The sequence below is a fragment of the Monodelphis domestica genome, chromosome 7, assembly GCF_027887165.1.
Source record: "Monodelphis domestica isolate mMonDom1 chromosome 7, mMonDom1.pri, whole genome shotgun sequence".
Classification (NCBI taxonomy): Eukaryota; Metazoa; Chordata; class Mammalia; order Didelphimorphia; family Didelphidae; genus Monodelphis; species Monodelphis domestica.
This window is the reverse complement of record NC_077233.1, coordinates 148,235,050-148,247,157: the sequence shown is the minus strand read 5'-3', so window position 1 is coordinate 148,247,157 and position 12,108 is coordinate 148,235,050. Positions and strand designations below refer to the sequence as shown.

Genomic DNA, 12,108 nt, shown 5'->3' with positions numbered 1-12,108 from the left:
AAAGGTAGAGCTGAAGAAGAAAGGTTAGAATTAGGGAAGGATATCAAAATGCCAGGGAGTCCACAAGTGACAGTCATAACATTGAACGTGAATGGGATGAACTCACCCATAAAACGTAGACGAATAGAAGAATGGATTAGAATCCAAAACCCTACCATATGTTGTCTCCAAGAAACACACATGAGGCGGGTAGACACCCACAAGGTCAGAATTAAAGGATGGAGTAAGACCTTCTGGGCCTCAACTGACAGAAAGAAGGCAGGAGTGGCAATCATGATATCTGATAAAGCCAAAGCAAAAATAGACCTGATCAAAAGGGACAGGGAAGGTAATTATATTTTGTTAAAAGGGACTTTAGATAATGAGGAAATATCACTAATCAACATATATGCACCAAATAATATAGCACCCAAATTTCTAACGGAGAAACTAGGAGAATTGAAGGAAGAAATAGACAGTAAAACCATATTAGTGGGAGACTTGAACCAACCATTATCAAATTTAGATAAATCAAATCAAAAGATAAATAAGAAAGAGGTAAAAGAAGTGAATGAAATCTTAGAAAAATTAGAATTAATAGACATATGGAGAAAAATAAATAGGGATAAAAAGGAATACACCTTCTTCTCAGCACCACATGGCACATTCACAAAGATTGACCATACATTAGGTCACAGAAACATGGCACACAAATGCAGAAAAGCAGAAATAATAAATGCAGCCTTTTCAGACCACAAGGCAATAAAAATAACGATCAGTAATGGTACATGGAAAACCAAATCAAGAACTAATTGGAAACTAAACAATATGATACTCCAAAATCGTTTAGTTAGAGAAGAAATCATAGAAACAATAATTTCATTGAAGAAAATGACAATGGCGAGACATCCTTTCAAACCTTTTGGGTGCAGCTAAAGTGGTAATCAGAGGTAAATTCATATCCCTGAGTGCATATATTAACAAACTAGGGAGAGCAGAGATCAATCAATTTGAAATGCAAATAAAAAAACTCGAAAATGACCAAATTAAAACCCCCCAGCAGAACCCCCCAGCAGAAAACCAAACTAGAAATCCTAAAAATTAAGGGAGAAATTAATAAAATCGAAAGTGATAGAACTATTGATTTAATAAATAAGACAAGAAGGTGGTACTTTGAAAAAACAAACAAAATAGACAAAGTACTGGTCAATCTAATTAAAAAAAGGAAGGAAGAAAAGCAAATTAACAGCATCAAAGATGAAAAGGGGGACATCACCTCTGATGAAGAGGAAATTAAGGCAATCATTAAAAATTACTTTGCCTAATTATATGGCAATAAATATACCAATTTAAGTGATATGGATGAATATATACAAAAATACAAACTGCCTAGACTAACAGAAGAGGAAATAGAATTCTTAAATAATCCCATATCAGAAAATGAAATCCAACAGGCCATCAAAGAACTTCCTAAGAAAAAATCCCCAGGGCCTGATGGATTCACCAGTGAATTCTATCAAACATTCAGAGAACAGTTAATCCCAATACTATACAAACTATTTGACATAATAAGCAAAGAGGGAGTTCTACCAAACTCCTTTTATGACACAAACATGGTACTGATTCCAAAACCAGGCAGGTCAAAAACAGAGAAAGAAAACTATAGGCCAATCTCCCTAATGAATATAGATGCAAAAATCTTAAATAGGATACTAGCAAAAAGACTTCAGCAAGTGATCAGAAGGGTCATCCACCATGATCAAGTAGGATTTATACCAGGGATGCAGGGCTGGTTCAATATTAGGAAAACCATCCACATAATTGACCACATCAATAAGCAAACCAACAAGAACCACATGATTATCTCAATAGACGCAGAAAAAGCCTTTGATAAAATACAATACCCATTCCTATTTAAAACACTAGAAAGCATAGGAATACAAGGGTTATTCCTAAAAATAATAAACAGTATATATCTAAAACCATCAGCTAATATCATTTGCAATGGGGATAAACTAGACGCATTCCCAATAAGATCAGGAGTGAAACAAGGATGCCCATTATCACCTCTGCTATTTGACATTGTACTAGAAACACTAGCAGTAGCAATTAGAGAAGAAAAAGAAATTGAAGGCATCAAAATAGGCAAGGAGGAGACCAAGTTATCACTCTTTGCAGATGACATGATGGTCTACTTAAAGAATCCTAGAGATTCAACCAAAAAGCTAATTGAAATAATCAACAACTTTAGCAAAGTTGTAGGATACAAAATAAACCCACATAAGTCATCAGCTTTTCTATATATCTCCAACACAGCTCAGCAGCAAAAACTAGAAAGAGAAATCCCATTCAAAATCACCTTAGACAAAATAAAATACCTAGGAATCTACCTCCCGAGACAAACACAGGAACTATATGAACATAACTACAAAACACTCGCCACACAACTAAAACTAGACGAGCAATTGGAAAAACATTAACTGCTCATGGGTAGGATGAGCCAATATAATAAAAATGACCATCCTACCAGAACTTATTTATCTATTTAGTGCCATACCCATGGAACTCCCAAAAAATTTCTTTACTGATTTGGAAAAAACCATAACTAAGTTCATTTGGAATAACAAAAGATCAAGGCTATCCAGGGAAATAATGAAAAAAAAAACACAAATGAGGGGGGCCTTGCAGTCCCAGACCTCAAACTATATTACAAAGCAACAGTCATCAAAACAATTTGGTACTGGCTAAGAGACAGAAAGGAGGATCAGTGGAATAGACTGGGGACAAGTGACCTCAGCCAGATAGTATACGATAAACCCAAAGATCCCAGCTTTTGGGACAAAAATCCACTATTCGATAAAAATTGCTGGGAAAATTGGAAGACAGTGTGGGAGAGATTAGGAATTGATCAACACCTGACACCCTACACCAAGATAAATTCAAAATGGGTGAAAGACTTAAACATAAAGAAGGAAACCATAAGTAAATTGGGTAAACACAGAATAATATACATGTCAGACCTTTGGGAGGGGAAAGACTTTAAAACCAAGCAAGACATAGAAAGAATCACAAAATGTAAAATAAATAATTTCGACTACATCAAATTAAAAGGCTTTTGTACAAACAAAGCCAATGTAACTAAAATCAGAAGGAAAACAACAAATTGGGAAAAAATCTTCATAAAAACCTCTGACAAAGGTTTAATTACTCAAATTTATAAAGAGCTATATCACTTGTACAAAAAATCAAGCCATTCCCCAATTGATAAATGGGCAAGGGACATGGATAGGCAGTTCTCAGATAAAGAAATCAAAACTATTAATAAGCACATGAAGAAGTGTTCTAAATCTCTTATAATCAGAGAGATGCAAATCAAAACAACTCTGAGGTATCACCTCACACCTAGCAGATTGGCTAACATGACAGTTATGGAAAGTAATGAATGCTGGAGGGTATGTGGCAAAGTAGGGACATTAATTCATTGCTGGTGGAGTTGTGAACTGATCCAGCCATTCTGGAGGGCAATTTGGAACTATGCACAAAGGGCGATAAAAGAATGTCTACCCTTTGATCCAGCCATAGCACTGCTTGGTCTGTACCCCAAGGAGATAATGGACAAAAAGACTTGTACAAAAATATTCATAGCTGTGCTCTTTGTGGTGACCAAAAATTGGAAAACGAGGGGATGCCCATCAATTGGGGAATGGCTGAGCAAATTGTGGTATATGTTGGTGATGGAATATTATTGTGCAAAAAGGAATAATAAAGTGGAGGAATTCCATGGAGATTGGAACGACCTCCAGGAAGTGATGCAGAGCGAGAGGAGCAGAACCAGGAGAACATTGTACACAGAGACAAACACACTGTGGTATAATCAAACGTAATGGACTTCTCCATTAGTGGCAGTGTAATGTCCCTGAACAATCTGCAGGGATCTAGGAGAAAAAACACTATCCATAAGCAGAGGAGAAACTGAGGGAGTAGAAACACCAAGGAAAAGCAACTGCCTGACTACAGTGGCTGAGGGGACATGACAGAGGAGAGAGTCTACACGAACACTCTAATGCAAATATTAACAACATGGCAATGGGTTTGAATCAAGAACACATGTGATACCCAGTGGAATCACGCGTCGGCTACGGGGGGTGGGAGGGAGGAAAAGAAAATGATCTTTGTCTTTAATGAATAATGCATGGAAATGATCAAATAAAATAAAAAAAAAAGAATCATTAGACCACCAGAAGACCATGACAAAAGAAAAAGCCTGGACATCATTCTACAGGAAATTATCCAAGAAAACTGTCCCATAATTCTAGAACAAGAAGGAAAAGTGGAGATTAAAAGAATCCACAGATCACCTCCTGTACTTAATCCTCAATTGACAACACCCAGGAATGTTATAACCAAATTCAAGAACTACCAGAGCAAGGAAAAAAATATTACAAGCTGCTAAGAAGAAGTCATTCAGAAACCATGGAACCACAGTTAGGATAACACAGGATCTGGCTGCATCTACACTGAAGGACGGAAAGGGATGGGATATGATATTCCTGAAAGCAAAGGAACTAGGTCTACAACCAAGAATCAACTACCCAGCAAAATTGACTATATTCTTGCAGGGGAAAGTATGGTCATTTAATAAAATAGAAGGCTTCCAAGCATTCATAAAGAAAAGACCGGACTTGAACAGAAAATTTCATGCCCAAACATAGAACTCAAGAGAATCACCAAAAGGTAATTAAGGGGGAAAAAAACCCCAAAAAGCAAGAAAGACCTTTTTTAAAGGACCCAAAAAGTTAAAATGATTTGTATCCCTATAAGAAAAGAGTATATTGGTAACTCTTAAAAATTGTTATTATTACCTGGGTAGCTTTAAGAATTATGTACTTAGAGGGAACAATGGCAAACTGTATAAGATGAAATGCTGTGTGTTTGTTTGTATATATATATAGTATATACATATATATATACACACATACATATATATATATGTATGTATATGTAAATAGAGGTAAAAGAAGAGGTTTATACTAAGAGAAATGGGAAAAGAGTCAAAGTGGGGTAAGTTCATATTTCATAAAGATGCGCATGGTGGGGGGCAGGGGGAGGGACACCAATACACTGGAAGGGTAAAGATGTTGGAGACAGGAGATACTTAATTATTATGAGCATTGAAATTGACTCAGAGGGAAGAACAATCAGATCCATTGAGGCAGAGAATTGATTTGCGCCATATAGAGAAATAGAAGGGTAACAAATGGACTGTTGGGGAGGGAGAGTGTGTGGGGTATTTTAAAAAGACCCTAAAGAAAAATAAGAGGGGAATAAGAAGGGAGGGTGGGGGGAAGGGAAGCAAAATAAGGGTGGGAATTACGGAGACTGATTAAAAACAAAACACTGGTGTAGAAGGAAATAGTAAAAGAAGAAAGGGCAGGACTAGGAGTGGAAATCAAAATGTTGGGAAATACACAGCCTGTAATCATAACTCTGTATGTGAATGGAATGACCTCACCCACAAAACACAAGCAAATAGCATAGTGGATTAGAAACCAAAATCCTACAATATGTTGTCTATAAGAAACACACATGAGGAAGGTAGACATACAGGGTAAAGATAAGCAGATGGAGTAAAATCTATTGGGCATCAACTGAGAAGAAGGCAGGAGTTGCAATCATGATATCTGACAAAGCCATAGTGAAAACAGATCTAGTTAAAAGAAATAGGGAAGGTAATTATATACTGATAAAAGGCAGTCTAGACAATGAGGAAATATCAGTACTCAACATGTATGCACCAAATGGTATAGCATCCAAATTTCTAAAGGAGAAACTAGTGGAGCTCAGGGAAGAAATAGAGAGTCAAACTATACTAGTGGGAGACCTGAACCTTCCTCTATGAGATCTAGATAAATCAAGCCAAAAAATAAATAAGAAAGAGGTAAGAGATGTGAATGAATCTTAGAAAAATTTGAGTTAGTAGACGTGTGGGGAAAAATAAATAGGTACAAAAAGGAATACACCTTCCTTTCAGCCGCTCATGGTACACTCACAAAGGCATAAAAACATGGCAAGCAAGTACAAAAGAGCAGAAATAATAAATGCAACCTTTTCAGATCATAATGCAATAAAAATAATAATTAGTAAGGGTACATGGAGAGGGAAATCAAAAATTCATTGGAAATTAAATAATATGATTCTCCAAAATTGGTTAAAAAACAAATCATAGAAACAATAATTTCATTGAAGAAAATGACAGTGATGAGACATCTTTTTCAAATCTATGGGATGCAGCTAAAGCAGTACTCAGGAGGAAATTTATATCCTTGAGTTCATATATTAACAAATTAGGGAGGGCAGATATCAATGAATTAGACATGCAAATTAAGAAACTAGAAAATGAGAAAATTAAAAATCCTCAGATCAAAACTGAATTAGAGATCCTAAAAATTAAAGGAGAAATTAATAAAATTGAAAGTGAAAAAGCTATTGAATTAATAAATAAGACTAGAAGCTGGTACTTTGAAAAAACATAAAATAGACAAAGTACTAGTCAATCTAATTTTAAAAAGGAAAGAAGAAAACCAAATTAACAGTATCAGAAATGAAAAGGGAGACCTCACCTCTAATGATGAGGAAATTAAGGCAATCATTAAAAACTATTATGCCCAATGATAAGGCAATAAATATGGCAATCTAGGTGATATGGATGACTATTTACAAAAATATAAATTGCCTGGATTAAGAGAAAAAGAAATAGAATGCCTAAATAACCCCATATCAGAAAAAGAAATTGAACAAGCCATCAAAGAACTCCATCAGTTAAAAACCCCCAGGACCAGATAGATTCACAAATGAATTCTATCAAACATTCAAAGAACAACTAATCCCAATACTATACAAAATATTTGACAGAATAAGCAAAGAAGGAGTTCTACCAAATTCCTTTTATGGCACAAATATGGTACTGATTCCAAAGCCAGGCAAGTCAAAAACAGAGAAAGAAAACTACAGACCAATCTCCTTAATGAACATAGATGCAGAAATCTTTAATAGAATACTAACAAAAAGACTCCAGCATGTGATCATGAGGGTTATTCATTATGATCAGGTGGGATTTGTAGCAGGAATGCAAGAATGGTTCAGTATCAGGAAAACTATACACATAATTGACCATTGTGATATTGAAATCACTTTAAAAGACTGATATATATTAATTTAAGGTTGCCAAGGAATTCACTTATGTAATTCCAAAATGAAACACTCAAGTCAGCTGCCAAATTTTTATGGTGTTTTAATTACAAACAGGAGGATGGAAGTATTAGAAGTGGGGGGAGAGAGAGAGAGAGAGAGAGAGAGAGAGAGAGAGAGAGAGAGAGAGAGAGAGAGAGAGAGAGAGAGAGAGAGAGAGAGAGAGAGAGAGAGAGAGAGAGAGAGAGAGAGAGAGAGAGAGAGAGAGAGAGAGAGAGAGAGAGAAAAGGGAGAGAAGGAAATAAGCTTAACCCAGACCCACTCTGGCTCAGGCTGAGCCAAAGCAGGCTTTAAGACCTTGGATAGCCAAGGCAAGGAAAGGGATTAGTCCTTATCACTCATGTGACCAATCTGAAGGAAAGCAGTCCGTGGGGCTCCTCCAACTCCAAGCACCAGCCTCCAACTGACTAGCCCTCCTCACAGGAAGTCCCAAGAACTCTAGAGGCTGTTCTCTACCTCACTTCCTGCATCTCACATGTGCCAATGGTGGCTCTAGCTTGACCTAGGACCGCCCAGAGGTCTGTCCTTTTTTTGCACATATCTGTTGAAGGCCATATTCTCAAATAATCAAATCTTGAGTTTGCTGCAGCCCTTCCTAATCTTGTTACACTGAATAGGGTGGAGATTGTAGTCCCCCCCTCCCCAGACCTGATTCTGTTATTCTAAGTATCTATATTGTTATTGATCGGGAAATAGCTAAATCCCATCTTCTAAAGAGTGGTATGGTCTGAATAGGGTGGAGTAGTTTTGAAATTCACACCATATCAACAAGCAAACAACAAAAATCATATGATTATCCCAGTAGATGCAGAAAAAGCCTTTGATAAAATACAACACTCATTCCTATTGAAACTAGGAATATAGTTTCCTAGAAAGTATAGGAATAGAAGAACATTTCCTAAAAATAATAAACAGTATATATTTAAAACTATCAGCAAACATCTGCAATGGGGATAAACTAGAAGCCTTCCCAATAAAATCAGGAGTGAAACAAGGATGCCAATTATCACCTCTATTATTTAATGTTGTACTAGTAACACTATCAGTAGCAATTAGAGAAGAAAAAGAAATTGAAGGTATTAAAATAGGCAGTGAGGAGACCAAGCTATCACTCTTTGCAGATGATATGATACTTAAAGAATCCTAGAGAATCAACTAAAAAGCTAGTGGAAATAATCAACAACTTTAGCAAAGTTTCAGGATACAAAATAAGCCCACATAAGTCATCAGCATTTCTATATATTCCAACACATCTCAGCAGCAAGAATTAGAAAGAGAAATTCCATTTAAAGTCACACTAGATAATATAAAATACTTAGGAATCTAAATGCCAAGACAAACACAGGAACTATATGAACACAATTACAAAAAAGTCTCTACACAATTAAAACTAGATCTAAATAATTGGAAAAACATTAATTGCTCATGGGTAGGATGAGCTAGCATAATAAAAATGACAATCCTATCCAAACTTATTTACTTATTTAGTGCCATACCCATTGAACTACCAAGAAACTTTTTTACTGAATTAGAAAAAAAACCATAACAAAGTTCATTTGGAAGAACAAAAGATGAAGGATATCAAGGGAAATAATGAAAAAAAAATGTGAAGGAAGGTGGCCTAGCAGTACCAGATCTCAAACTATACTATAAATCAGTGGTGATCAAAAACAATTTGGTACTGGCTAAGAGACAGAAAGGAGGACCAGTGGAATAGACTTGGGGTAAATGACCTACCTCAGCAAGACAGTCAATGATAAACCCAAAGATCCCAGCTTTGGGGACAAAAATCCAGTATTTCACAAACACTGTTGGGGAAATTGGAAAACAATATGGGAGAGATTAGGTTTAGATCAACATCTCACACCCTATACCAAGATAAATTCAGGATGGGGACTTGAATATAAAGAAGGAAATCATTAACTAAATTAAGTGAACACAGAATATCATACCTGTCAGATCTTTGGGAAAGGAAAGATTTCTAGACCAAGCAAGAGTTAGAAAAAATGACAAAATGTAAAATAAATAATTTTGATTACATTAAATTATAAAGGGTTTGTATAAACAAAACCAATGCAATGAAAATTAGAAGGGAAGCAACAAATTGGGAAAAAATCTTTATAACAAAAACCTCTGACAAAGATCTAATTACTCAAATATATAAGGAGCTAAATCAATTGTACAAAAAATTAAGCCATTCCCCAATTGATAAATGGGCAAGGGACATGAATAGGCAATTTTCAGAAAAAGAAATCAAAAGCATTGATAAACACATGAAAAAGTGTTCAAATCTCTTATAATCAGAGAAATGCAAATCAAAACAACTCTGAGGTACCAACTCACAGCTAGCAGATTGGCTAACATGACAGCAAAAGAAGATAATAAATGTTGGAGGGGATGTGGCAAAATAGGGGCATTAATGCATTCTTGGTGGAGTTGTGAATTGATCCAGCCATTCTGGAGGGCAATTTGGAATTATGCCCAAAGGGCACTAAAAGACTGCCCTTTGATCCAGCTATAGCCCTGTTGGGTCCATACCCCAAAGAGATAATAAGGAAAAAGACTTGTACAAGAATATTCATAGCTGTGTTCTTTGTGGTGACAAAAAATTGGAAAATGAGGGGATGCCCTTCGTTTGGGGAATGGCTGAGCAAATTGTGGTATCTGTTGGTGATGGAATAATATTGTGCTCAAAGGAATAATGAACTGGAGGAATTCCATGTGAACTGGAACAACCTCTAGGAATTGATGCAGAGTGAAAGGAGCAGAACCAGAAGAACATTATGTATTGAGACTGAAACACTGTGGTACAATTGTATGTAATGGACTTCTCTATTAGTAGTGATGCAATGATCCAGAACAATTTGGAAGGATTTATGAGAAACAATGCTATCCACATTCAGAGGAAAAATTGTGGGAGTAGACATACAGAAGAAACAGAGCTGCTTGATCACATGGGTTGATGGGCATATGATTGGGAATGTAGACTCTAAATGATCACCCTAGCGCAAACATCAGTAATATGGAAATAGGCTTTGATCAAGGACACATGTAAAACCCAGTGAAATTCCATGTCAGCTATGGTTGGGGCTGAGGGGAGGGGAGGGAAAAAAAACATGATTATTGTAACTAAGGAAAAATATTCTAAATTGACTAAATAATTAAAAAAAAAAGATTCTTCAACACTTGGAGCCTATCACCCATTGGACATTTAGATTTGTCTGGGAACTTTTTTCCTTTCAGATTTTTTTCCTAGAAATAATTTTTACCTAAGGGTATTTTACAAAGGGATATCAGTATTGTTGCTCTCTTAACTCTTTTCCTATTGCACTCTGAATAAAAAGCCTTGTGTTTAAAATATCTTCACAGAAAGAAAAGAAGTTAGAAATCAAAAAGGGAAAGAAAAGTATATGGAGAAAATTATTAGAGACCAAAGAGGAGTAAGTTTGTTTTCTCATGTATTTGCTTCCTATAAGAAATTACAGTGTAGTAGAAAGATCCCTGGACATGGAATCTGAAGATCTCAGTCTTGGTTCTGTTTTTCACTACTTATTTAACTCTAGGAAAGTCATGTACCCTCTCTTGAGTTTCAGTTTCCTCAGGTATAAAATAAGAACACTTTCAACACATAGCTCACAAGATTGCTGTTAATAAATCACTTTGTAAATCTTAAAGCTCTCTAGAAATTGGTGTTAGAGAAGGTGGCATAGTAGAAAGGGTACTGAACTTAGAGTCAGAGAACCGAGTTCAAATCTCCCTCTGACATTTAATTGCCATGAGATCTCCTTTTTGTGAGTTCCCTCCCTTCCACTCAGTTTCATCATCCATAGAATAGGGATAATGCTTATTGTACTTACTTATAGCTGCACAACCACATTGATGAATATAATAATGTAATTGGATCCATTTTTGGTTTATTTTAGACCTCAGAAAATGAGCCTATTCTGCCATTAATGGCAGTTAGCCAATCCAAGCCAGATGTGCAACAGCTGCCTGTCTCCAGTGATCCCCCTTCTGAAGACTTTTACTCTACTGTCCCAGAAGAGCTTAATTCCAGAAGGCAGTCACTTTCCTGTAGCCAAAAAGACCAGCAGACTCTGCAAGTCCTTATGGATCTGGCAGGAGAAGGAATGACTCTCACTCAATGGAATAGCAATGCTGAAACCCTTTCTAGAAGTTCACCAGGTAAGACACTTGTGGTTAGTTCAGTTCTCCACAGCCTTCCAGAGATGCATTATTCATTTGACTTTGACTATGGAGTCAATATGTCTATGGAGATTATTTCTTGGTATAGGCCGTTCTATACTACTTTGAAATTTCAGGTTTTTCACACTTGCATATGGGGGCAACCTAGTTTCTATAGCCAACACAGTTAAAAATGAAATGAGCAATTGTGGCTGTGTTTATATCCCTCAACCTGGGGGGTGGGGGAAGGTTTCCAAGGGCAAGTAATGGTTTAGACAGGTCTTATTTTTTTTTTCTAATAGTATATCTTATTGTAGGGAAGAGAGGCTAGCAAAATTGGTTTGTGAGATGTTAATTTTATGCTACTTATATATCAAGGAAATTTCATCTAACAGGAATTATGGTATAGTAAAAAGGGCACTGGTCTTAAAATCAGATACCAACTCTAACATTTGCTAACCCCTGATCTTGAGCAAATCAAGTAACCTTTAGCCTTGGTTCCCCTCAGTAAAATGGAGGAGATCACGATGACATGAACAACTTTGTAAGGTGGTTGTAATGATTTAATGATACTATATGGAAAGCAACTTTTTAAAGTAAGTTTTTGTTGTATCTTTATTTTTGTGCCACCTAATTTCCCTCTCTATCCTTCTCTTCTCGAAAGCCATCCTATATAACATAGTTTTTTTGTTATTG

At 36.1% G+C, this 12,108-nt stretch overlaps 1 protein-coding gene across 8 annotated transcripts in view; it reads left to right on the top strand.

Moving 5' to 3' along the window:
* The window catches only part of SLX4 (SLX4 structure-specific endonuclease subunit), a 61,873-nt gene that overhangs the window by 22,850 nt on the left and 26,915 nt on the right, over nucleotides 1-12,108 (top strand). For all 8 annotated transcript variants that reach the window (XM_007499082.3, XM_056805814.1, XM_056805812.1 and 5 more), the window contains one exon: nucleotides 11,151-11,412. In XM_007499082.3, the coding sequence (XP_007499144.1) occupies nucleotides 11,151-11,412 (262 nt within the window). The remainder of the gene's footprint in view (nucleotides 1-11,150; nucleotides 11,413-12,108) is intronic.